The sequence below is a fragment of the Gouania willdenowi genome, chromosome 13, assembly GCF_900634775.1.
Source record: "Gouania willdenowi chromosome 13, fGouWil2.1, whole genome shotgun sequence".
NCBI classification, from domain to species: domain Eukaryota; kingdom Metazoa; phylum Chordata; class Actinopteri; order Blenniiformes; family Gobiesocidae; genus Gouania; species Gouania willdenowi.
In genome coordinates this window covers 1059971-1087915 of record NC_041056.1, presented here as the reverse complement: position 1 = coordinate 1087915, position 27945 = coordinate 1059971, and the positions used below count along the sequence as shown (strand labels likewise).

At 37.0% G+C, this 27945-nt stretch overlaps 1 protein-coding gene across 1 annotated transcript in view; it reads right to left on the bottom strand.

Moving 5' to 3' along the window:
• Nucleotides 1–550: 550 nt before the first annotated feature.
• Nucleotides 551–27945, bottom strand: part of LOC114474541 (alpha-actinin-4-like) — a 55721-nt gene continuing 28326 nt past the window's right edge. The window contains exons 2-15 of the mRNA XM_028464934.1: nucleotides 13895–14009; nucleotides 12844–12963; nucleotides 9427–9513; nucleotides 8701–8788; nucleotides 7736–7814; nucleotides 7566–7647; nucleotides 4652–4737; nucleotides 2904–2996; nucleotides 2006–2131; nucleotides 1824–1928; nucleotides 1600–1747; nucleotides 1002–1152; nucleotides 826–934; nucleotides 551–736 (exon numbers count right to left, since the gene is read on the bottom strand). Of these exons, the coding sequence (XP_028320735.1) occupies nucleotides 551–736; nucleotides 826–934; nucleotides 1002–1152; nucleotides 1600–1747; nucleotides 1824–1928; nucleotides 2006–2131; nucleotides 2904–2996; nucleotides 4652–4737; nucleotides 7566–7647; nucleotides 7736–7814; nucleotides 8701–8788; nucleotides 9427–9513; nucleotides 12844–12963; nucleotides 13895–14009 (1575 nt within the window). The remainder of the gene's footprint in view (nucleotides 737–825; nucleotides 935–1001; nucleotides 1153–1599; nucleotides 1748–1823; nucleotides 1929–2005; nucleotides 2132–2903; nucleotides 2997–4651; nucleotides 4738–7565; nucleotides 7648–7735; nucleotides 7815–8700; nucleotides 8789–9426; nucleotides 9514–12843; nucleotides 12964–13894; nucleotides 14010–27945) is intronic.

Below are 27945 nucleotides of genomic sequence, written 5' to 3'. Positions count from 1 at the left end.
CTAATACTAGACTAGTGCTAATGCCATGCTAATGCTAAGATGATAGTAAGCTTAAGTGAAGACGATGTTAAGATACTGCTAAAAAAATGCTAGGCTATTGTAATCCAGTGCTATGCTAACAGCTAAGCTAATGCGCGGGTAATGCTAAGATGATTTTAGCAAATACTAGGTTAATGCTAATCCAGTGCTAGGCTAATACTAATGCTAGGCTAATGTTAAGCAAATGCTTAACTGATGTTAAATTTATGCTAGGTTAATGCTAAGCTAATACTAATCCAGTGCTAAGATAATACAAACACTAGGCTAATGCTAAACTAATCTTAGGCTAATGCTAAAATGATGCTAAGCTTGTGTTAAGCTAATACTTGACTAGTTTCTTTTTTGCCGTTTATCCATATTTACAATATAAAAAATAATTTAAAACAAAGTCTGTTAAACATCACCTTAATGAGAAATAAAGGACACAACATTAGCGATGCACTGCTGTGACAATCATTTTCAAAATAAAATACCCAAAACAGTGAATTAAAATAGATTTTGTATTTTAAAACTATTCTTTGGAGTGGACCAGGGGTTGAGGAGCTCTGCTACAAACCTGGATCTCCTCAATGTTGTGGACAATGAACATGTCCTGCAGGTCCTCCATGGCCCCCTCCATCCAGTTGTTGAAAGGCGCCGCCCTCTTAGCATACTCCAGGTAAAGCTCGTCTATGGATTCCAGCTGCTTCTCTGTCCTCTGGAATCACACGAAAACATCCGTGAGGTTTCAGAACAAAACAAAAACCACGTCCAGGTCTCCTGACCCTGATCAGTGAGCGCTCGTACCTCCAGAGACTCTTTTCGTTTTTGAGTCAGGGTTCCCAGAACATCCCACTGGTCGCAGATCTTCTGACAGCGAATGTTCACATTGGCCGAGTCGTAGTAGTCGAGCTCACTGAAAAAAAACAAAGGTGTGAGTTTTTCGCAGCCTGCTAGCCGTGTTTTCCTCCCGCCGTACATACTTGAGCTCCTGTGCGATGGCGGCGATCTGCTCCACTCGGTCCTGGTGAGCTGCCAGGTCGCTCTCAAAGGCCTCGTGTTTCTTAAGCAGCGCCTTCACCTCCGACAGGGTGGAGGTCTCGTAGTCTCTCTGGGTCAGCATGGCCTCTTTGCCTGCACACGCACAAACGCTAGAGTCACCGCGGGAAAATCACCCCAACGCATTTTATCATCACGACTTCACACTTCCAACAATCGCGTGATTTAGGAGAAAGAATCTAAATACTGAGTGAAGTCTGTAAAAAAAGAGAAAGAAAATGAAAGAAAGAAAGAAGACGAGGGGAAGGAAACATTTCTTATAAAAAAGGGGGAAAAAGAAAAGAAAAAAGGGAAAGGATTTTTTTTAAGTGAGAAAAAAGAAAAATGGGTAAAAAAGAAAAAAAATAAAGAAAAAAACGGAGAAAAAAATACTTAAAAAAGGGGGAAGAAAACATTTTTTTTAAAAAAGGGAAAAAAAAGTTTGACTTCCAAAAAGAGTGTTTTTTATTAAAAACCAGATGCTGTACTGCAGCAGGCCACTGGGGGGCGAGAGCTAAGTTTACATCAGCTTTCAGCAGTTACCGTCGGTCCAGGACTCGTGGATGGCTGCTTTCTGACGGAACTTCTCGGCCAGATGTTCGAGCCTCTCCAGACGTCTGATCTCACTGAGGATCCATTCCTCGTAGCCCTTCTCCGCTCCTTCCAGGGTGTGCCAGGCTCCGTTAATGTCCTGGAACAGCAGAGATGATGATGAAGGAACAGTAGAACTTAAACATGGACACAGTGTGTAACGTTGGGACTCGTACCGACACCATGCGTCCCTCTGAGGGCATGAAGGCAGGCCTGTTGCTCAGTCTCAGCTTGGTCTGCAGGGTGTTGAAGTTGATCTCCAGCTGACATTTCTCCTGGACCTGAGGACGGAACGGAAAGGAGACTCGTTACAAACATTACGTTACAGCTCCAGTGGCAGTAGTGAGGTTTCCCACACCTTGGGTGGTTTGTGAACGCAGCGGTAGTCTCTGAAGTCCTCCTGCTTCATCTGCATCTCGTTCACCGTGTTCTTTGGTTCTCGGTTCTCCAGCCACGGGATGGTGCGACGGATCCACTCCAGCAGCTGCACTCACACAATTACGTCTTTAATTCTCCATGTTTAATTATGATTACGTTGACCAGCATTTTCTCTAATTACAATTATTATTTATCCCCTGGAAGTGAATTACAATTACATTCTCAAATAGTAAATTTAAAATACAATTAATCGCAACTACTAAGCCTGAAAGAAATTACCCCATAAAATGTTTTTTTGGGTCTTATGACAAATTGTTTGCCTTGCCTCCGAAATGTGGTAGTTTTTCACATTTTTGTAATTTTTTATGCTTTACAACATTTTCACCCCAGTTTAAGTGTGCTCATTTTTATGCCTGGCAATAAATATATATATATATATATATATATATATATATAATTAAATAAAATAATTAAATTTTTATGCCTTATCTTAGAAAAAAAATCCTATATTTTTCCATTTTTTATTCCTTACTATATCCTTATCTCCAAAATTTGGGTGTTTTTATATTTTACATTTGTTATTTTTTATGCCTTACTGCATTTTCACCCCAGTTTAAGTTTAACTAGTTTTTAGAGTCTTATTATAGAAATTATATATATAATATTTTTTATGTTTTACTATAGCCTTATCTCAGAAAAATAAAATTCATATTTTTCCCACTTTTTATGCCTTGGCATCAACAATTTTTCAGACTTCCTGTGCCAATTACAATTACAAAGTCAATTAACGCCAAATATAATGACATCATAAATGTAATTAAATATCAATTACGTGACTACAGTTCTAATTGAGCCCAACCCTGGTACTGGTCACTCACATCACTGGCCAGCTTCTCGTAGTTCTCCATCATATGCTCGTTCTCCTGATTCACCGCCAGCACTTTGCAGATACGATTGGCCGCCGTCTCCGCCTATCAGAGGAGAGGATAGTGAGATGTGGTGGTAGTGGGTGGGTTAAACACGCCGTAAAAACGACCTGGGGCGCTGAGGGGCTTAGTGTGAGGAGCACACACTCAGGCAGTGAACACATACACATACCCAGGATGTAGTGCACACGTTAACGCTAAACACACTCCACTGGCTACAGTCATGCGTGGCCTGCTGAGGGTTAGTTCCAGTGTGTGTGTGTGTGTGTGTGTGTGTGTGTTGTCAACACTCCATGCGTGTCCCTGTAAAGCAGGGAGGAAACCCAGGCAGCTAGTTACTGGTTCCTGTGGCGCCGCGGTCCACCTCAGAGTGGCGGTTCTAAGCTTTTACACTGAGACGCTGCGTAGGAAACACACAACAGTTCACACACTGTGACATTTGGTGGATTTTTATTATCACTTTCTACATTTTTCTCTCATTGTTTGAGTCGATTAGTGTATTTTATTGTGTTTTTTTATTTAACAGGAGTAATTTTGTTGCCTTAGTGCAGGGGTCTGCAACATGTGGTTCTGGAGCCTAATGTGGCTCTTTGACTCTTTTGCAATGGCTCCCTATAGCTTTTTTAAAAAACTATCTCAATAAAGAGTTGTTATTTTTCTACAGATTCTATTAATGATTAATTACATTGACACCAAATAAAATCATGATATAACAATTTATTAACCTAAAATAAATCACGTTGTATAATGACTCAGCACTTTCATACTTCACCTCCTACAACATCTACAGACCAGATTCATTTAACCACCAATGTACAGGTTAAATATGTATGTTTTATGTGTGGCAAGAAATGATCATGTGTTAATACTTTTTATAGACTTTCAAATACATTAACTATAAAAATCTTCTTTATATAACATTGTGTTCATGTAAACTCAGATGTGTAAGAATTTAAAGATGAAGATACTGTTTCATTGTTATTTATGTTCATTTATTTTATTTTTAAAAGTTTTTGAATTGTTATTTACATGATTGAAACTAAAAAATAAAATTAAATCAAACACTTATTCTATATAGTTGTAACTGTATAGAATTTAATACACTGTATTGTCCTTCATAGAGGACTTTAATCCAGCTGAGATGAGGTTAAATGGGTGAACGTGTGTGTTTTTCAGCGCTATGTGGTGTATTTTTTAGTTTTAGTTTAACTAAGAACAGTTTAATGTAAGTGGCTGAACCAGAGAAATCCAAGCATTTAATAAACAAATGTGAATTATCAACAATTTTGTGCCATAATAATAACAAGCTTGTTTTTATTTATTCCTAAATAGGACAATTCAAAAAACTTTATGAACTTTCATTTCATTATTTTTAATCAAACAAGGTCCAAAGCATCAATTAAAGAACAAAACAGAATGATAACAGATAAACAGAGATCTTCAGGGCATTTCCTTTTAATATTTACCATGACATAATTCTGAGGGCCACAGTGAAGTCTATAAAGGGCCGGATTCGGCCCGTGGGCCTCGAGTTTGACTCGTGTGCTTTAGGTGCTCTGAGGTCATAAAGGAGAAATGTGTTTTCTAGTGCATGTTGCACTAAATACGTAGATTTTCTGTAACCCCTCATTAAATTAAAATCTGTAACTTTCAGCAACACTTGGTGCAGAGCTGAGCTGATGTTAGTGGAAACTTCTCACCTTCTGAGCGCCGGAGAAAGCGTGATAGAAGCAGGACACGTAGGTCATGATGGCCTTCTCGTCTGGCCTCAGAGTACCAACGATGTCTACAGGAGTCACCCAGCACAGAAACACACACACACACACACCCAGAGACAGAGAGTGAAGCCAAAGCTGCCCCAAGAGAACCTGCAAACCCTTCCTGGCTGCAGGATGTGAGAGGTTTTAACTTCCTGGTCAGGATAAGAAGAAAGAAACTGGACTCCTGCAAAAGACAGCGAGCGACGCTGGAGTTTAGGACACAAACACAGGTCTGAAGGAGAGGCTGAAAATGTGGAAGAATTACAAATCAACTCTAAATTTGATCTGAAAGATAAGGTTTTGGGACAGTTTGTGTGATCGAGCTCCATTCAGACGTTTTAAATGATGTGTTCGTGTCCCGTCGGAAGCCTCGACACCTGGTTAGTAACAGGAAGTCAGGGGTCCAGAGGTCACGTGATACCTTCTGTGCTCAGAGAATGCATGGTAGAAACTGGACACATAAGTCATTATGCTTTCTCATCGGGCCGAGCCGTGTTCACACGATGTCTATAAAGACAGGAGGGGGCGGAGCCTGTGGTTAGACACACCCTAAACACACAATTGAACACACACATGGTCACATGGGAGGAGGAGGAGGAGGGGCGTCACTTCACATCTGCTGTAAAACCCTCAGGAATAAAAACAAAAAGCAGAGTTACAGGAACTTCCCAAACCACGTTATCGGCTGCATTTGACCTGATCACCATTTAGAGCAGAACCCCGGTAGATGAGAGGAGTATGCAGACATGGAATGACGAGGATTTGTTTTGACGAGTTTTGTATGGAAGCACATAAAACGGATCAAAACCAAAACATTTTAAGGTTACAATGTTTGAAAAAAGTAGCTGCTCTTATTCTGACAGGGTGTTTCCTGTTGGTTTGGAGCTTTAAGAAGCTGCGTCTAAATGCAAACGACAAATCAAAGCAGCCAAACATTTGTGCTGTGACTTATTAGCCCAGAAGGACAGTGAGAATAAAGAACTATATGCAAAATATCATAGAGAATAGACTTACATCACTGTGCATATTACAGGAAATCACAATATTGGTAGAAAACGACTTATAATCAAGCGCAACTTATCATCCGGGAACGTGTGTGTGTGTGTTTGTGTACGCATCAACACAACTAGGTTTTTGTTTTGCTCTGGTTTCATTAGCTTTCAATGTTTAGATGACTTTACTGGTTATTTCACTGCTAACTAGATTTAATAAGGTCAACTACTGTTAATATATTTTATATGCTTCAGCTGAAATCAGACCAGATTACGTCATGAGACATGTCATGTCTGTTTGCTACACTGATAAACATTTTTTACAGCTAATATACAATGAAAATGTGCGATATGTTTCCCAAACATGTACGTGAGGTAAACGTTTAGTCCGTGTCTTTTTCAGCGAAACACCAACAACTGATGAATTACCCTCAAGTTTTGCACAAATTCTCATGGAGCCATGAGATTATATAGCGTGACATTTTGAACAAGATTAAAAATATCCGTCCGTTTGCTTACTATATGGACTTGGTGCGGTTCAGGTGGTGAATCTGCAACATTGATGCATTTTTATTTAATCTGGTTCTCTTTCACACTACTCTTTACCAAGTGCACCAAACTTTGTAAACAACATGTTTTCCTTGTCCCCATGATGTTTGCGTATCAACGTCAAGTCCTGTTTTTGGTCCTGGTTTGCTTTCTCACATCATGAAAACCACACCAGGCTTCACTTGAGATGAACCGAGACCCACACTTTACACCAGTGCCAACGGACCGGACTACCAGAGGAAACTACGCCTAGTGCAGGGAGAGGGATATGTGAAAGCAACCCTTAGTCACTCATTTTCTGGGTGAAAAATATGCTTTTTCTATGAAGGTAGATATGTTGTAAAATATGAGAGCTTGGAGAATGTGAATATATCGTTTACAACCACAACTCTTTGGTTACAGCTTATTCAATCTACCGCTACAGAAACACAAACTACTTTCCTCGTGTGAATCTGCGCTGCTTGAAGCTAAACACATTTGTACTTGTAAAATGGACTTGGTAAATGGACATGATTTATATAGAGCTTTATAACCACTGAAACAGTCTCAAAGCGCTTTACATATCATCTCATTCACCCAATCAACTCACATTCACACACCAGTGGGACAGGACTGACATGCAAGGCACTAGTCGACCACTGGGAGCAACTTAGGGTTCAGTGTCTTGCCCAAGGACACTTCGACACATAGTCAGGTACTGGGATCGAACCCCCAACCTCTCGATCAGAAGACGACCCACTAACCACCTGAGCCACGGTCGCCCATTAATATTCAGTTCACACACATGTTCATTGTTTTATTGCTTCAAATTGTACATTTTGTAAAATTTTTACAAGTACAAATCTGTTTTGCTACAGACAACTCGCAAAATGTGTGAAAAACTCAAGCAGCGCAGATTCACGTGAGAACAGTAGTTTGTGTTTCTATAGCGACTGATTGGAGACGTTATGGTTGTAAACGATATCTGACGCAAGTAATTAAAAAAACATCACATTTTGCAACATATCTACCTTCATATTTTTCCCTCCAAAAAACATCCATGTGAGGCATTTGTCTCAAAATACATGTACATATATGTGATGTCATCTCTAATGCTGCCCACTTTACGATTGTGTATCTTTCTTCTAGAAGAAAATACGTAACGTTAATTGTCGGAATTAGAAAATGTTTTCTTCTTTCTTCTGTGTCGACACGAGTTGATCATTAGAGACACTGGTTGGTTTTTGTTACGTGTGTGAAATTAGCTCAAGTGTTAGGCTTTATTTTTCGTGACGGTGAACACTACAGAAGGCGGGAGGAGGGTTCGGCTCTACCTTCTGCGTCCAACATCTTGGGGATGTCCAGGTGCTTCTCCGCCACCTCGAAGGCGTTGTTCAGGTTGGTCACCGGGTCTTCCTAAAGAACAGCAAAATAGTTGAAATAAAGTTAGCAAAGCAAAAGGAGAAAAAGGTCAGAGCGGTGGGAAACGGTGAAGCGTTCGTACCTTTCTGAGGCTGTCGTAGTCGATGAGATCTGGTCTGTGTCTGTGGATCAGAGCGTTGAAGGCCAAGCCGTCCTTCCAGCTGTGGCAGAGAGAGAGAGAGAATACATGGATCACACATGATTGGACTGGGATTTTTTACTGTTTGTGGAAAATACCAAAAACAAACCCAGTCAAATAAGAAATGTCAGAAAATACATCAAACTAAAGATTATATATGTGAAGAAAATACACAACAAATACATTAAGTTTAAGAACAGGTGGAGGAAAGGGTCCTAATATGGAGCGTGTGCTTATTTACTGGTTTATTTTGGGCGTGTGTGTGTGTGTGTGTGTGTGTTGAAAAAGACAAATATTAAAGCAAAGGTGTTATGTAATTTATCCAATTATACTCTTTATTTCTTCTAAGATCAATAATGGGGGACATATGATCTATCTGGTTTAAAAAAAAATTAAATTTACACGCTTTAATTTCAAAATAAAATCAGATTTATTTATTTATTCTAATTAAAGCAAATATTATTCATTGAAATTAGTTGATTTCATGAGCAAAAGTCACCCAAATCTCCCATCATGAGCTTTATACATTTTCTATTTTTATTAATAATGAAAAATAATATTTTATCATAAAATAAACAATTTTGACATTTGAAAATCAAGAAACTGCACAAAATGAGTAAATGAGGTCAAATCTGACCAATCACATTAATATTTATTAATAGATTGTGTGTTTTTTTGTTTGAGTGACAAAAGGTTGAAAGGATAATTATTATTTTTTGAATGTGTGGAGGTGTTTGTCACCACAGGCCAACAGGGGGCGTCATTTCCACAGCGTTCCCATAATGCATCATTCAACAATCAGTGCTCTGATGCGTTCAAAGACCCCTGGTATTCTGAGCGAGGAGAACATTCCTATGATCGTCAGAGAGGGTGTGTGTGTGTGTGTGTGTGGTGTGTGTGTATGGTACCTCATGTGGAAATTCTGCACGTTGACATTCTTGTAGGGAGCGGTTTTCCTCTGGCACCACAGAAGAAGACCTTCCTTGGCGGAGGTCTCTGCACAACAAACAGGAGGAAGTTTTCCATCAGATCAAAGGAAACAATCAGATTAATAAAACAATCCTCTGATCAATGAGAGCAATATCTTTGGGTTTAAAGGACAATTTAATGAGAATTTAATTGAGTTCATTATAGAATGTAAACCTTAAAATAATTAAATCAGACATGGAAACTGGCTAACGGTGGCTAATATTAATTGGCCCTGAAAGTAAAAGGAAAACATATAAAAATAGACAAAAAAAATAAACAAAATATACAAAATCAACACAAAACACACACAATGAAAACAAAAATATACAAAAGACTCATAAAACACAAAGAAAATTACAAAGATCTACTCCCAAAATGCACAAATAAAAATACAAAATGAATATAAAAACAACTATAACAACTATATAACAACTATATAACAACTATAACACTATTACACAGAATGACTAAAAACCCAAAACTAAAAACAAAAATAACAGAAAAATATAAAAAATGACTCCAAAAACACATTTGTTGTTGTTTCCTGTGTTAATGCTCAGACAGATAATTAGTGTAATATAAGTAATAAGTCTGTGATGAAGGGAAAGGGAGTGAGGAACACACAGTTTAAGGTAAATGTGTTGGAGAAAAAGATGAAGTTGTACCTTCTACTGAGATGTCCTGGATGGCGAAGCGAAGGATGATAGTCCAGATCATTCCCAGGGTCATTTTAGCGTTTCCATCCACGATTTCTGCTCAAAAACACGAACTAACAGTTTATCAGAGGGACAGTGGACGCTAGAGCAGCAAACAACCATGACTTTTATTTTTTCATTTAGTCATGATTACGTTTCTGTTTTGGAGCACATATTTTAGACATCACAAACTGAAGTGTAAGTAGTCTTGAACAAAGTAGTAGTAGTTTAGTAAACATAAGTTACTTATTACTCCACAGCCTGCAGGCACGACTACACTGTTTCATGTTCTGTTATGATTCATGTCAGGTTTTAGTTTCTCTTTACTTTTAGGGAGAACTGTTGGAGTTTTGGTTTTTTTTGTATTGGGATTTTGCAAAATGACTCCCAAAAAATATGCGTTGGAGTGTAACACACTAAATGACAGAAAAATACAAAAAAAATGCCAAGAAAATACAGAACATGACAAAAATACACAACATGACAAAATTACAAAAATGGCAAAAACACACAAAATGAATCCAAAAACACAAACGACAAACAAACTTTAAATATGTGCAAAAACACTCCCAAACACAAAATCCCAGAATACACTAAACAAGGATAAAAAGGCACAAAAGGAGTTAGAAAACACACAAAATGGCAACAAAAATATGCAAAACTACAATTAAAAAATATGCAAAATGATTGACTTCAGGTTTTTGATCCTGTTTATTTTTTGGGAGAACTGTTATGGAGTTTTTTTGTTTCTATTTTGCTTTGCATTCTGGGATTTGGAGTTTGGAATTTACCTTCATTGAAGATGTGTATTTTTTGTTGCTTATGAACCTTAGGGGGGATATTTTGTAATTTCATTTTGAGAGAAGTTGTTAGTATTATTTTGTGTTTATTGCATGTGTACATTTTCCTCTGCATTGCAGAAAGAGTGTTTATTTGTATTTATTAATATCCTGTTATGTGACCTGAGACTGACTGAAAGAACTACATATGTCATAAAGTCCTAATTGTGAGGAGGGAAACCTGAAAATATTAAATAAATATTAAAAATACACCCTAACAGCGTCACATAGGAAAATAAATGTTGTTAGAAGCCAGGGTTCGGTTCAGTTATCATTGTAAGCATGTAATTGATCATTCATTACAACTATGGTGCATTTATAATTTAAAAAAATCAGTTGATGTCGTAATTGCAATTAAATTGTAATTGAGTTAAGATAATTCACTTTGTAAGTATAATTACCCTGAAAATTCTATAAAATTGACAATATAATTTAACGCTAAACTGTTGAACAATGTTACAGTTCTACACATGTCGTAAAGAATTATTAAAATATTTTAATTTCAAGTTTTCCACATTTTACCACTTTAAAAAATTGTAATCTATGGGTATACTGAGACAAAAAAAGGCTCAGACGCCCACACAGAAAATATGAATACCAATATTTTATTGATTAGGAAGCAAAACAAGGTAACCAATAGATAGGAAATCAATGAGATTATAGATATTAGTTTTAGTGTATTTTACAGTTGATTTAGGACCTGTTAGCATTAGAGATGCTAACAGAACGCTAACACAAGAGGAAGGTTAAAGGTGTAGAGGATGATTTTCTGGAAGTTTAGAAAAGAACGCCCTCTGCACATGCAACACTCTACCTGCTTCCAAAAGGGAACGCCTACGTGCACGAGCTCAGCTTTCCTCGTGCACGAGCTCAGCTTTCCTCGTGCACGAGCTCAGCTATCCTCGTGCACAGTTCTGTTTACAAGTTGGAGTCGGCATCGCTCAGACAGGCTTACCTTGCAAAAGAAGATTTGCACTTTTCCCACTATGTCAGACTCACCACCAGTGTAACAGATTACATGTAACGGCATTATGTAATCAGATTACAAAATACGAGTAACTGTAATCCGTTACAGTTTAAATGGTTAGTGATCGAATTACGCGACATTGTTAAAATCAATGAATTACATGACATTAATTCTCAGTTTCGTGGTTTATTCCCTCCCCACATGGTAACGTGATGCTTCTCCCAGAAGCCCCAATGTAAATATGAAAAACCTATTTATGTGGGTCATGAGCAGCAGGAGGAGGAGCTAAAGCCAGAACCAGTAAGAAGCGTTTGTTGTGTGGTATCTGCAGCACAGAGCAGGTATAGATGTGTGAGATGATAGATCTATAAACACTTCTGTTCATACTTTCAGTTGAAGAGTGACAACGCTTGACAAACTTTGTGGATGTGTGTGTGTGTGCGTTGGTGTATGTGTGTGTCCGCCCTTGTGTGTGTGTGTGTGTGTGTGTGAAAAGGTGTATTTAATTGCAGGTGTTTTTAACGTGATGTTTTACTTCCTGCTATCATAGATTTATCTTTTATTTAGTAACATCACATACTTCTCTTATTCTACATTTCACTGTTCAATTAAAATGTGATGAATAAACATATTATTTAGATATGAAACAATAATTCTGATAACTGATTTATTAATTATTTGTTTTTTCTACAGTTGCCATTTTAATGCAGTTGTTGATCACATTGATTATTGATCAATATTATTGCTTCTGCCTGTTGAAATGTTTATTGTCCAAATATTTGTACGCTTTAAACTAAAGACAGAAAATGTCTCACATTGATTCCAGAGCTCATTGGTTTGTTTTCTGTTTGATTTGCTTCCTTTGATTCATCCTGAGGAGATACTTTGATGTTCATCAGCTGCTCGTCTCTCACAGTGTGAACATCTCACTAGTATTTAAAACAATAACTGGTTACACAGAGGATGTTTTCAGATAAATATCAAATACATACAATATTTTTAAAGACGATGTTTTGACCTTGTAGATTATTTTTGTGCTTAAATTAAACTGTTCTAGAAAAACCTTCTGTAACAGACTAGTCACTAGTAAATAAAGAAACATCAGTGTAGTCGAATAATAGTCAGTTAGCAACGTCGCTAAGCTATCTGCTTATCAATGTACACACACACACACACACACACACACACAACACACACACACACACACACACACACACACACACACACACACACACACACACACACACACACACACACACACACACACACACACACACACACACACACACACACACACACACACACACACACACACACACACACGTTTATTTCAGCTGCATCTCTTCTTTTACTCCACGCATCAGCTTTTTGACTGTCAGTGTGTGTGTTTTGTGTTCGACGGTCAACAGTATCAGCAGCAGCGTCATGCTGCAGGAATGTCATGGCTCCCTTGTTGGAGTGGGAGAAAGGTCACACACACACACAATTTAACACAACCTCCCTCACACACACTGTTACTGTAGATGCACACACATACACACTGTATGGCCTTGTGTGTGTGTGTGTGTGTTAGTGTCTCACCCTCTGCACCAATAGACACCAGTTTGACCCCTTTGCTGGCGATGAAGTCCAGGGCTTTGTTCACGTTGTTGATCTTGTGGACTCTCATCTTTCCTCGCTCAGGCTTAGGTAACCGTTCTCCTGCACACACACACACGCACACACACACACACACACACACACAAATCAGCATGTTTCCACACACTCAGCAGAAAAGTGCCATCACTCAAACATGACCTCACAGTAAAAAAAAAAAAGGAAGTTCAAACATCAAACAATCTAAACAATCTAAGTTTAGCGCAGCAGCCTGAATTACACACCAGGCCACACACCAACACTGAGAACAAATAGATATAAAACAACAAAAATACAGAAAATAAATAGGAATACACACAAAATGCTAGATAAATACACACACAATGGTAGAAAAACCCACACAAAATGACAATATAATGCATAAAATCACTCCAAAAGCACACAATACAACAAAAAAAACTAAACTGGGAACAAAAACACACAAAATGACTAATAATAAAACAAAAATACAAATAAAAATACACAAAATTACTCCAGATCCTTCTAAAAAATTGAATAGAGACAAAATGCCAGAAAAGTGCATACAATGCTAGAAAAAACTAAACGACTCTAAAAAACACACAAAATGGCAACAAAAACTCAAATTAACTCTTGGGCCGTAACACACAAAGTACAAAAAAAATACGTAAAATGACTCTAAAAAATCATGCCGAAACGAAAAACACACAAAATTACAAAAAAATGAACAAAATGACTCCAAACTCACAAATGAGAAAATAAACTTAAATGAACCCAAAACAATAAATAATGGCAACAGAAATATACAAAATAACAATAACACACAAAACTACATATAGAAATGTTCAAAATGACTCCAAAAAAATACATTTAAAAAAACACACAAACTGGCATGAGTAAAGTATAAAAAACTGTATAAAACATTAAAAAACGGAGGTGAAGCAGGCGTGTCAGAGGAATAAAAGTGTTAGATCATGTGACATTGTTTGATGTGGAGCCAGATGTGTTGCTAGGTTACCTGAGATGACCTCTAGCAGCAGCATGAGCTTCAGTCCATCTCTGAAGTCCTCCTCTATGTTCTCAATCTGAGTACCAGCCTTCCTCAGGTGGGAGTTACACCACGCTGTGAACGTCTGCAGAGAAACGGACTGACGTTAGCGTCTGTATTACTGTATTCATTTATCAACAACAACAAAAAAACAAACAGTGTCAAATGTCCGTTAGGAAAAGTCCGTACGCGATGAAAAAAGCTTAAAACCAGTTCTTCCTAAAGGCTGGAGAACCTCTAATCTCCCCAGCATCTCCAACAAAGAGTGTGTTTAACTCACTCACACGTGCTGTCCCTTAGATACACGGATTGTGCAGCTGATGTTAATATATGTATCTGTGTATTTTTGTCATATTAAGCTTCATATGTATTTCAGGGCATTTTATTTTGAAAAATACCTGCAGTTATGTTTGGAGCATAAGCAGCACAGTGGATAAAAACATTTGTTGTGAGGATTTAACAATCAGAATAGAGTCACAGATTAGAACGTGCACAGACATGACCTTAAAGCTATTCACTCAGAACAGGAAGTCAAAGAGTCAAACGTGGCTTTTAATTGGCAGTGGCGTCTTAGACGTTTGGTTGTGTTCTCACTAACATTATGACGGCTGCACAAAGCCCCCATTGAGCCAAAGGAATAATGGAGCCTTCAGCCCACCCCACATACCCACCACAGACAGGAGGGGAGGGGGGCGGGGCTAAGAGAGAGACTATAAACAAACACACGCACAAAGACGGTGTGTGGGAGGAGGCGGGGCCGAGTGAAAACAATGCAACAGGAAACTACCAGGCACAGAGACAGGAAGTCACCGCTTAGCTCAGAGCTGAGGTTTAAAATGGTCACACACACATTCTGCACATTTACACACACACACACACACATTCTGCACATTTACACACACACACACACATTCTGCACATTTACACACACACACACACACACACATTCACACACACACACACACATTCTGCACATTCACACACACACACACACATTCTGCACATTCACACACACACACACACATTCTGCACATTTACACACACACACACACACACACACACACACACACACACACACACACACACACACACACACACACACACACACACACACACACACACACACACACACACACACACACACACACACACACACACACACACACACACACACACCCCACACACACACACACACACACACACATTCTGCACATTTACACAGACACACACATTCTGCACATTTACACACACACACACATTCTGCACATTTACACAGACACACACATTCTGCACATTTACACACACACATTCTGCACATTTACACACACACACACACACATTCTGCACATTTACACACATACATTCTGCACGTTTACACACATTTACACACACACACATTCTGCACATTTACACACATACATTCTGCACGTTTACACACATTTACACACACACACATTCTGCACATTTACACACATACATTCTGCACATTTACACACATTTACACACACACACATTCCGCACGTTTACACACATTTACACACACGCACGCACATTCTGCACATTTACACACCCGCACGCACACACACACACACATTCTGCACATTTACACACACACACACACACATTCTGCACATTCACACACCAACATTCTTCATTTTTATTTCAAAAACACACTCATTTTCAATTGCATTCCCGCTTTAGTTTCTGCTTCGTTTCATAATCAAAACGTAATTACAGGCGATTAAACTTCATAACGCGTCTAAACTCACTACATATTGACAATTTCATGGACATAATATTTTCATTTAAATGTGCACCTGCACTACTGCACTATTATCTTATTATTATTATTATTATTACTGTTATTATCTTGTTATTTTATTTAGTTTGCACATATTAGTCTAACTACTCTTATATTTTATGTTATACTTCTTTTTTATTTATTTTTCTTTATTCTAGTTGATTGTTATTATTTAATGTTTACACTATCAGAGAGAGCACAGGTCACCAAGACAAATTCCTCGTGTGTATTCAATACATTACTTGGTCAATAAAGTAGATTCTGATTCTGATATTTTACATACAACAGTCCAGCCGTGCTAAAGCTACACATTAGCCCACCTGTTTACTGTTAAAAATGAGGTGTAAATGTGTGATATTGTCTATGAACATGTATCATATAAACATGTTTCCATTTCAGAAGGTGAAGTCCCTCAAATTGCATTAAATTAAAAAAGATTTTGTGTGAGAATTAACATTTCTGTCATTTTAACGACATGTCACCAAGACAAACTGTGTGTAAACATGCACATCAAGTCATTCAGTGTAAAACTGCAATTTAATGCTTTAAAATTTAAAAAATAAATAAATAAGGTTGGCATTTTTGTTTCAGGAAGTGTGTTTTTGTCACTTTCATGATCACGAAAAATTGGAGGCTCTAATTTTATTAATGTCATAGCTCTCTGATTTTATGATAAAATATCAATAAAATCTTTTCTGTTTAGAGTTTCTGTCATCTGTAATATTTCATGACCCTCTGGGATCGTTTAAAGTTTTTCTGATTTACTGTAAAGAAAATATGTGTGATATTATTGTCCATAAACGTTGTGGGTGATATTTCCATTTCGGTAAATTCTAAAATGAGAATTTGCGCATGAATCACATGTTTACAAAGAGAAATTGTGAATAAATGTAATATTGGCATTTTTGTTTCAGGAAGTGCTTTCTGTCCTTTTTTTGAGATCACAGAAAAAATGACAGGCCTACTTTTAATAATATCACGGTTTTGTGTTAAAATATTAGCAATAAAAGATTTAGGAATCTTATGTTTCCATTTCTGCTTATCAGTTTCCCTTATTTGACGTAATTACGAACAAACGAAGGTTTTAGAAGTCAAAACATTACTCTCAAATCTCCAGAAAGTGAGCACAACAGAGTTTATGAGATTATATACAAGAACTATTGAGAAGTCTGTGTTTTATTATTATGTAACACTTGATGATCATTTAAATACTTGTGATGAGAAAGAGACTCTGCTGATAATTAAAATGAATTCAATGTTTGATTGAGGATTATAAACGTGTGGGTGAACACGGTGGATTCATGTGGAGGGAACCAGGAGCTGATGTGACATTTCCCCGAGTCATGATCAAACCATAAAAGGCTAATCAGGTTATGGTTGGTGTTTGTTGAACGCTGATTGTGGTGATCAGCTGCTAAATGTCACAGAGTCACAGCTGAAGACGGATCAGACGGAGGATTTCAGACCTGAGCCGAGGACACGGATAACGAGCTGGACCTGTGTGTGTGTGTGTGTGTGTGTGTGTGTGTGTGTGTAACATCCTTTCCCGGTTGTGTTTTTTTAAACATTCCTGCTACACTTTTTTTTTCGTCTCAGTGGAATGATGATGTGATTTAAAGCTGCCTCAGCACTTTTACACTCAGGCAGCTGCAGAGGCTGAAAACATGGGTGGGTTTGACTTTTAATGGGATTAGCAGACTCATGCTCATGTTGTCATTGGGTTTCACACACACACACACACGTCACATCTCAGACGCTGACGCAGCGTTTAAACCTTTGCGACAGCTTCAAACTCCCTCAAAACAACAAATCAAGCCTTTATTTAGTAAAACGTTGTGATATAATAACATTTTAACCCTTTGCTGTCATCAAACAACACATTTGCTATGTTACAGTTATTTGTGATTTTAGTGATTATAGAAAACAGATGGAACTATATTGTGGGATATACGTCAGATTTATTAATAACCTGAATGAGAGTCAAGACTCAGATTTTCTGTGATAAATGAAAATGTATGAATTCACATTTTGAAATGAAAAAAGGTTTAAAATCAGGCTCCAACACAATAAAGAAAAACATATTGTACATTTACAATAAGATGAACCAAAATTCAAATTCTTAGGTGAAAAATTATGCCAATTATTATTACCTTCAAATTAATTCTATGACTGATATTAACTTCACTAAAGTTAAATCATTGTAATTGTATAAATTAACATCAATGCTTCAAAAAATGTCAATGAAAAATATATGACAATATTTATTTAACACTGATATTCCAACAATGTACAATATAATATAAAATGTTTACCTTGACCCCACTAACATGTACATTAAATATTAATTTACAGGCCTATAACTGTGTAAATGTGATGGTTTCCAAAAACATGCACGTGTAATATTGTAATTTCATAATCTAATTAAAAAAAAACAACATTATTGATATTTTAGTTTCAGGAAGTGGGCCCGAATTTTAAAAATATCATGACTGATTTTGGGATGAAATATTATCAAAAAAAGGTCCAGGACTTAAATATTCACAAAAACACAAATCACATTTCTGCTTTATTGACCCCCTAATTTAATGTAATCAGAAGGAATACATTCCTCTCAAATCTAGAGAGATTCAGCACAACAGAGTGGTTTTAAGAGATTATGTTGCATGAGATTTGACAAGCATGTGTGGTTGTCATGACAACATCCTGTTCCAGACGTCATTTCAGTGAATAAAAGGGTTTCGGCCAAAAATCACACAAATATGCATTTTCAGTTTTTTGGCCAAAGATTTTCTAATTTACGAATTACTAATTAACTCTGAATGTCTAGAAAGTGAAACAAATGAAAAAATATGTCCCCACACTGTGCACACACACGCACACACACACACGCACACACACACGAGGATTACAACAGCATAACAGCGCGGCGTGATGAAGGACGTTTAGGACACGTTTCCATTACGCCCATCGTCATCATTATCACTTCATGTTCACACGCTTTATCAGAAACGTGAACACACACTGAATTCATTTACTCAGTGCACGTTTGTGCACGTGAAGCTGAAAAGTAGGTCAAACTCTGCTTTGGTTCATGTCCCTTTAACAGAAATAAAACACAGGCTGTATGGTTGTGTACATTTCAAAGAGATTAGAAGATAAGAAGTGATTTTATTCATTCCTCTGATGCAGCAGCGCAAAAAAGGTTTAAAATGAAAAACTAAGACAGAATAAATTAAATATTGAAAACACAACAAAGACTCTAAAAACATGTGTGTTAATGCTCAGATAATCATTCTAAATGCAGACATTAATATTGATCAAGTGACCCTCAGATCATCAGATACAATCAACAATTGATCTGTTGCTGACATCTCGGTGCAGATACTACAGCACACCTTCAGTGTTCTTAATGTTATGGCTGATCAGTGTGTGTTTGTGCTTGTGTTAGACTGAGAATGTGATGGAGAAAAAACAACAACAAGATGAGCTCACACAGCTGCTGTTTGCTCTCATTATCCTCCAAGTCCGGACGGGTGATCATTAACACACACACGCACGCACACACACGCACGCACACACGCACAGTAATGTGATGGCTAGCTTTCACCATGTCTCACACTTAAACACAAAACATGTAATTTATGAGTTCTTTTTCACACGTTATTACAGCCAACGTATGAGCTACAGCACAGGGACGCTGCGACCAAATCAGGATTAATCAGGAAGTGAGCGTCATAATAATCTCAAGCTCTTCTGACCTATAAAAACATGAATGCAGAGCTTCATCTGCAGTCATTAAAGTTTGCTGTGCTCTCTTCACTTCCTGTGTTTTTTTTTTTGTTAAATGCTGATTAAAGTAGAGGCTGATATATACAGTATATATAATCACTTTATTACAGTAACTTTATCATCATTTTAACGTTTACGAGCAGCTACACTTGTTTTTTTTCTTCATTTGCTCATATAGATAGGTTATTCCTTTAATTAATTTGCTCCCTGTACAGGTTATCAGTCCTTTGTTCATCTATTAGGAATCAGAAGACAAAATTAATTCAAAAACACAAAATGTCTAAAAACTCAAAAACACCAAGAAAACCCACACAAAAGGACAATGAAGACAATTATTGTGTAAACGCTGGGATTGGTGATTATTATAAATGCTAATGTTGATCGAATCACACGATCATATTTTTGTGGCCCCGCCCCGCTTTGAGCCATAAATACAATGGGACTAATAATTTGCATAATCATTTCTTTCATCATTGGTTTTTGGCCTTGGTTTTCTCATTTTCAGTTTTGGCCAAGAATTTTCATTTTGACGCATCCCTACTAAGGATTGTGGGAAATGTAGGATTTTACTGGAAACTATGATGTGGCGCTCGAATATGAAAGTTTTGATGAGTGCTGACAGTCCACTCAATTTAACTCATAATCACCGTCCAATATAACCTAAACAAAAACTAAATACAAACAATAGAAATATACAGTATAAAATGAATATAAACTCAAAATGCAGGAAATAGTGTTTCAGAAGGGTTATGAATTTCAAAATTCTCAGGGGGGGGGGGGGGGGGGGGGGGGGTGACCGCCCCCTGACCTCTCTACAAGACTCACACGCCAAGCGATCCCCCCTACGTTGTTTTAACGTTTTAACATTTAACGTTGTGCTGCGTGTCACAATGAAGCAGACTCTGAACAAAACAGTTCAAACATTCCTGCTTGGGTTTCAGACGCTCGCTTGGATCCACTCCTGGTCAGCGTTGCATAATCAACCAGCACGCTCGCTCCTGATTGGTGGAAGGATTCACAACCCACACTTTTACACTCACTCACTCACACACTCACACACACACTCTCTGATGGACAGATTCCTGAACTTGCAGCGTTCATGGACAGTCAGACGACAATCTGACTGTGGTTTGTGTGCGTCATGTTTTATTTTGTTATTCAGATGTCACTGAAGCGTCTTCACACAAACACACCAACATTCCTACAAACTGTAACAAAGATCGTTTCCCCCTGAGCAACATTAGCAGCAGCTGGAGCTCAGCCATTGGCTGGTGTGTGTGTGTGTGTGTGTGTGTGTGTTGGTTTATTCACGTCTGTAGATCAAGATGACGCAGCCATGACTTCGTATATTTCATCTGAACATTCAAGAAATAAAAGCAGCCAGAAAAAAAAAAAAAAAAATCACTGCAGAAAAAAAAGGCTGATTTTCTTTCCATAAAATGTGATAAAATGCCTTAAATTATTTTACACAAAAATCTAAAATTGTAAATGTTTTGAAGTCAAATAAGAGTTCAATCTAACTCAGAATTTCAGGGAAATTTCATGCAAAAAGCAACGGCACAAAAACAAAAAACCAAAACAAAAACTGACAAAAAAAAAAAAAAAAAAATTCCCAAAAAAAACACATAAATTGACAGAACAAAGAAAATATCAAAAACAACAGAAAAACACAAAAAAGAAATTATGGAAAAAAAATAAATAAATAAATAAATATTCAAAAGTGCTCCAAAAACATACAAAACGGAGGATTTTCACTGTAACAGCCAATAGTATTGATAATAATCTTTTTTTTTTTTTTATTGCAACTGGAGTGTGTTCAAAAATACATTTCACTGTGCATAATTGTACTGTATATAAATGTGTGTGTGCATTAACATTATGATGGAAATTATTATTGAATACTTAGAAATTTACAAAAGAAATGAGAAAATATAGCAAAATACAGCAGAAAATAAATCTAAATAATAGCTTTAGAGTAATTAAGGTTTTTCAACACTTTAAATCACAGAATAAATAACAAAAACTTAGTGTCTTTCAGTTAAAGTGAATATTATATTTTTAATGAGTCAGCAAACTGCTACTTCACCCATTCATATGCAGACAGTAATCCCATTACTCTGCAGATGAACCCATTTCCCCCTCCACCTCTTAGCGCTCACTGATAATAAAGCGTACTAACGACTTCTCTAATGACTCTAATCCAACAACGATCCTCGAGGCTGAGCACAAAAGCACCTGCAGATCACAAGCATAATCCCTTCAAGTATGCGGCGCTAAAAAGGCCACAGCGAGGGAGTCACTAGTAAAGGCTGACCACACAGACCCGCTGCCAAACATGAAGTGGGAGGAGTCAGACTCAGCTTTAAAACGCCACCAAACGCATTCGAGCATCAGAAACTGAATTTTCTTTATCCAGTTTGTGAGTTTATTTATTTCTACATCCGTTTACCATCTTTACCGGGTTTAAACTTCCTGAAATAAACCCAAACATGCTAAATAGAGTTCATAGAATCAACTTCTGTTAATTATTTGACATTTTATGATTTATTATTCTTACAAAAATGAGATGCTTACGCTAAAAATCACAAGATTAGCCACGCTGCTAACCCCTCAGATACTGTTTAACAGGACAAATCATGGAAATGTGATGTAGATATTTCTATTCATTTTACACAAAACCCTGTGAATACGTAGTGTTAGATTATAAGCACAATTGGACAAATTCCATTTGCTACACATTCAGCTACTCGTTTTCCAGGGGAAAATTGCATGTTTATGTGCTATTGTAACAAAACACGAGGTATTTCCATATCATACCAGGGCATGATTTTAAATAAAAAGAAAGTTCAGATTAATTATTTCATTTCAAAAAGTGAATTTTATGTTTTCTGCGATGACAGAAAATAACAGAAAAAAAAGAGACGCTACTTTTGTTATTCGTCCAACAACAGTGCCTGACCTCACAGTGGCTCTACAGAAGGAATGAGCACATGTTCCCATGGTAACACTAAGACATCTCTTAAAGTGTGTCCTCACCGAACACGATTACATTTATAATCTATGTAAATGACAACGACCTCCCTTCAACCGACGCCACTTACTCAGATCCAGCGACTCAATCGCGCGACCTGACCTGACTTTTCATCGGCAAAAAAGTTTGTCCCCACGTCACTGGAGAAAGAAAAGGCGATGAAGCGAGAAAAAAATATATTACTATAATAAAACAACTCATCATGGGCAATTCAAGCAACGAGAGTCGCTGAAGTCGCATTTGATGTGAACACAACGTTAAAAAGATGTTGAGTTGTTGTTAGAACGACTCCTGTCTTTACACTTTGTCCCAATACTTCTTTAGAGCTGTAACTAAATTATTTTCTTAATCGATTAATCAGCCAATAAATGAATTGATTAATCAGGTTAAAAAAACAAACTGCATCTATTAAGCACATTTAAACCGTGCTTAAGCTTATTAAAATAAAAGTGTCTCTCACACACAAATCAAACGACTTTGCGCCACGGGCAGAAAATAAATTGCACAGTGCAACGAATCGATAATTAATTGTTGCCAACACTTTTAATCGTTGATTTTTATTGATTGGTTGTTCTCAGAGTTCTCTCCAGAGCTGTTGAGCGTAGGGCCCCCCGACGTTGTCTTTGCTCCCCTACGGAGCGATGGCGCCCCCATGCTCAGTTTTCAGCAACATAGGGGGATTTTCTCTTGTTTTTAAATCGGTACCGTTGTAATAATTGTTTCATACTTGGACACAAAGGGACTTCCACGTATGCACGAGTTGTTTTCACTCTTTAAAATCTGAATAAGCCAGAAACACATACATCAGCTACACCATCTATTCAAAACAGGCGGATGTTCCCGCCTTCACCTGAGGACCCCTGTAGTCATTTAGCTGCCCCCGATGATGCCTGTGTGCACAGTCCAATATAAATAGTGTGCTTCAACCAGACGTAGCGCACATGAAGCTGCTCGTCATGTCTATAACTCACAACGGATCTTTCTACATGCACGCACACAGATGTGAACACCATCGAGTTGAAAAGTGTTCAGGCTTAAAGAGACATCGGTTTCATTCCTTTCTCTCGGGCCTGGTCTTCTTTTATCAGCCCGATTAAAGCTCGACTCAGAGTGTGTGTGTGTGTGTGTGTGTGTGTGTGTGTGTGTGTGTGTGTGTGTGTGTGTGCGCGCGCACTCATGCGTCCTCCGCGCATGTGCGTCATACACATGTGTGTGCTCGCATGTCCTCTGCCCGCGTGTGTTCCAATATTACTGACTGACTGCAGGTCCCACATAATACCTCAATTACATTTGGAAAGCAAGTCTTAGAATCAGTCCTTTGAAAATGTTAATATGTTATATATATACTACAAATAACTTTTAGCTTTTAAGTAAGTAAGTAACACTCTTGCACCACACGGTTCCTGTTGAGAACCCTGTATATTGTGTATTTATTTTAAAGGTCGACCCATACATTGGGCCCATATATGGACTTGTTTCAAGGTTTTTTATAATTAATTAAGTGCTTTAGAGTAGCCATTACAGGAAAACATTTATTTGGATGTATGAATATACAACAAACAAAAAAAAGTAATAATAACAATAGCATGCCATGTGCATGGGAGAGGTAGAAGTCAATAGGCTTATAAATAAAAAGCTAATATTTACTAGCATGTGGTAGTGTGCTTTATTCTGTGGTGATCTCTTTGTCTTGAAACCACTTTTCATGTTAATGTTTGATTGTGTATTTTAAAATATTTAGTGAACTTAAATACTAGATACTTTAAGTTGAGAAAGAATCCTGAAATAGTTTAAACCACTACTTGCACATTGTATATTGTTGTCGTGTTTACAGTTACTTACTCGTCCTGTACTTTTTGTTTGACTTGGTTGTGTACGGGTATATTTAAAGTTCAATAAATGTTAAGAGTTCTGTTGGTGTATCTAAGTTTTAATATATACATTTATATCATATAAGTGTTTCAATTTTCTTTCATAATTAATATGCTTTAAAAAAAAGTACATCAGCCTCAAATATCGGCTGAATTTTTATTTATTTATTTATTTTTAAATCGGTATCTGCATCGGCCTTTGAAAATCCCATATTGATCAACCTCTAATCTACTTCCTCTTTCATTCACACCTCGAAACTTCTCGACTCAACTGCCCCCATTACAAATGGTTATAAATGTTTTTAAAGCCGCTCAAACTGACACCACAGCTCCTGACTCACACCTATCCAGATGACCACACAGCTCCATCATAGACGCCATATCAGCTTTATCTCACACAGATTTACTACCCAACATTAATGATACATCCATAATAAAACACTGTAAAGATGGACAAGAAACCCTGAAATAGAGGAAGTAGATAACAACTCAAGCTCTATCCCACGCCCCTTACCTACCTTTGTTTTTTATTTCTTTTGGCTTTTGTTGTGAAATTATGCTTATGCCAAGTTTCTAGACTCTCTTTATATGACAATATACTGAATCGTTGATGAAAAAACAGACATGTACTCTGTGTATGGGTAATCAACCGTAATGACTGTCTCTGATGACCTCACTGGGTTGTATTTTCAGTCCTTTGTTGTGTACTCTGTACACCCATGATTGTGTTGCATCTAATCTTAATTTAATAATCAAGTATGTAGATGACAACTATTGTTGGTTTGATTTCCTCCAATGATGCAAAATATAGCGTCCTGGAGTGAGCAAAACAATTTGTTTCTTTGATTTTAGAAAAAATAAACCAGTACCTGTTTTTGTAAATAATGCTGAGGTCGAAATTGTTGAAAATTGTTAATTTCTTGATCTAAGCTGGAGTTCAAATATAATATATATCTGTTGTGAAAAAGTCTGACCAGCATCTTTTCTTTCTGCGTAAATTGAAATAATTTACTTTCAATAATCACATTCTTTTACATTTTTCCTGCTGGGGTATAGAAAGTCTTCTTACTTCTGCAATCACGGTGTGGTTTGAAAACGCTACAGCGAAAGAAAAGAAAGCTTTAAATCACGTTGTCCACTCTGCCAGTAGGACCATCGCTGTAGAACTTTCTGTCCTTGAGGACATTTACAAACAAAGACTTGTGTCTCTAACAGTAACCATCACTAAGGACCCACTGCATCCTGCCAGGGACTTGTTTGAACTTCATTCTATCGCGCCATCAAACGTGGTAAATGTCGCCACAGCAAAAGCTTTTTCCCACAAGCTGTGGTGTCTTTGAACGGTGCACTCTGATCATTTTTTACCTTTTGATTGTTTCACAAATGTAATTTTTAAACTTTATTGTAACCTTTTTTTTTTAAAAAAAAAAACTTATTTAACTATGTAGCTTGTTTGTTTTTAAGACCATCTTCTATGTTTTATGAATGAAGGTGTGACAGTACACTTTGAGCTACTTTTTTTTCCAATGTGGTTTTATAAATAAACTGAATCTGAATTTTTAAGAAAGACTCAAATCCTTGATCACACTCCAAAGGAAATGTGTAAGAACTGAAAAAGATCAAATATTGGGTTATATGCACAAAAGGAAATATGTGAATACGATGGTTTTCATTCCGTATGGAAAGTCACGCTGTGGCTCACTGAAACACTACTGTGAGGTTTAAAAACAAACACTTTTGTTCAGTGAGGAGATGAAAGCATGTGAGAACAGGGAGACAAAGCAAAGCGGTGCACAGAGTTCACAGCAACAATCCTGCTTCCCTCAGATTGTGTCCGTTTCCCTCGTATCGCACCAATCACTCCCTCTCCACCTCCTTCCAACCAACCACAAGCCAAGCCCCGCCTTCAGAGGCGAGAGGCAGGAAGCGACGGGGGCGGAGGATGTCCATGTTCACCCTCCAGGAATGCAGAGGACGCGTCCAACTCCACAAGATGTAAAACATTAAACCGCCTCCGAGCAAGGCAGCGACGGCTGCTGGGAGAGAGACGCAGCAGGAAGTCTGAGTCACGGGAAAAGAAATCTGCGCTCTCAGGACGTCCCACTTCCCCCGTCACGTCCTCTTCACTGTCTGATCCCGTTTCACACCACAGGATTTTATTTTTATCTTTTTACATGCACGAATAATTCTTTAAAGCAAGTATTTATAAATAGTCTGATCACTGATCAGTCACATGCTGCAGATGGATTGTGTCCATCAAACATACACGTGTGGCCGAAACTGAAGCAAATATAAACACTTGGCTGAATACCGAATATCAAATGTGGTTGTTCAGTTTTTCACTATTTTTTTTTTTTTTAATAGTACATAAATAGCCTAGAATACATTTTTAGACATGTTTTTTAAAGAAAGTAAAAGTTTATTGAATATTATGACATTTTTTAAATATTACAGTAGCCTTTGCTTTTCAAAAAAAGCACAACAAAGTTTTTCATTTATATTACATTCCAAAAAAAGAGCATTAAAGGGGAGGTAAAAAAATCACTTTATAATGATTTTGCTACAGTGATATACATTTCGTGACCCCGTTTTGATATCACAAATTGCTGGCGACCCCAGAACATTTTTTTTTTAGTTCTAATATAATATAATATAATATAATATAATACTGTATAATATAATACAATATAATATAATATAATAAAATGATATGTTTGTGATGTATTGTTACGAGTAGCTCTATAGTGACGAGTTACGCCAGCTCTGATATATTTATAATGTATTTTTTTACTAGATCTATATTTGAGGAGGTAAAAGTATATTATACAGTTGTTTAAGCATGTGTGTGGTGTTTTAATTTGAAAGGAAATAATCAATTTTTGTAAAGTACAAAAATATCATTTTAATTTTCATTATTATTTAATTAAATATTTAATGATTTAATTTGTACATTTTTTTTAATACATTTATATTTGAGGATGTAAAAGTATATAATACAGTTGTTTAAGAATGCGTGTGGTGTTTTAATTTAAAAAAGAATAATAATTGTTTAAAAAATACAAAAACATATTAGACCTTTCAGATGACCCCCTAAAAACACTGTTAGTACATTAGCTGCTAACAAATTTATAATCTGAGTTATTACTTGGAGCCATGAAGGCACAATCAAAGTGACCCCACGTTTTGTTGAGTTCTTTTGCTGTTCTTCTTATTTTCCTCACAGTGACATACAGTTACATTAGGACATATGCTCAAAATACAAATTTTAAGAGTCCAGTTGAAAAATTGCTAAACTGTTACATTTTGCTACATTAAGAAGAGCTTCAAAATGTAAAAAGAAGAAATGGGAGTGAGACAAAAAAAAGAAAAAAATGAATTTAATGTAAGAGTTAAAGTCTGCAGCCTTTAACCCATTTTTAAAAGAGATTTATGTAATTAAAGCTCTTTCATAATAAAGTGAAACATGTAATCAATGATTGTATGGATTTGGTATGTTTTTTATAGATTGTGAAATGATATGATGGTGTAA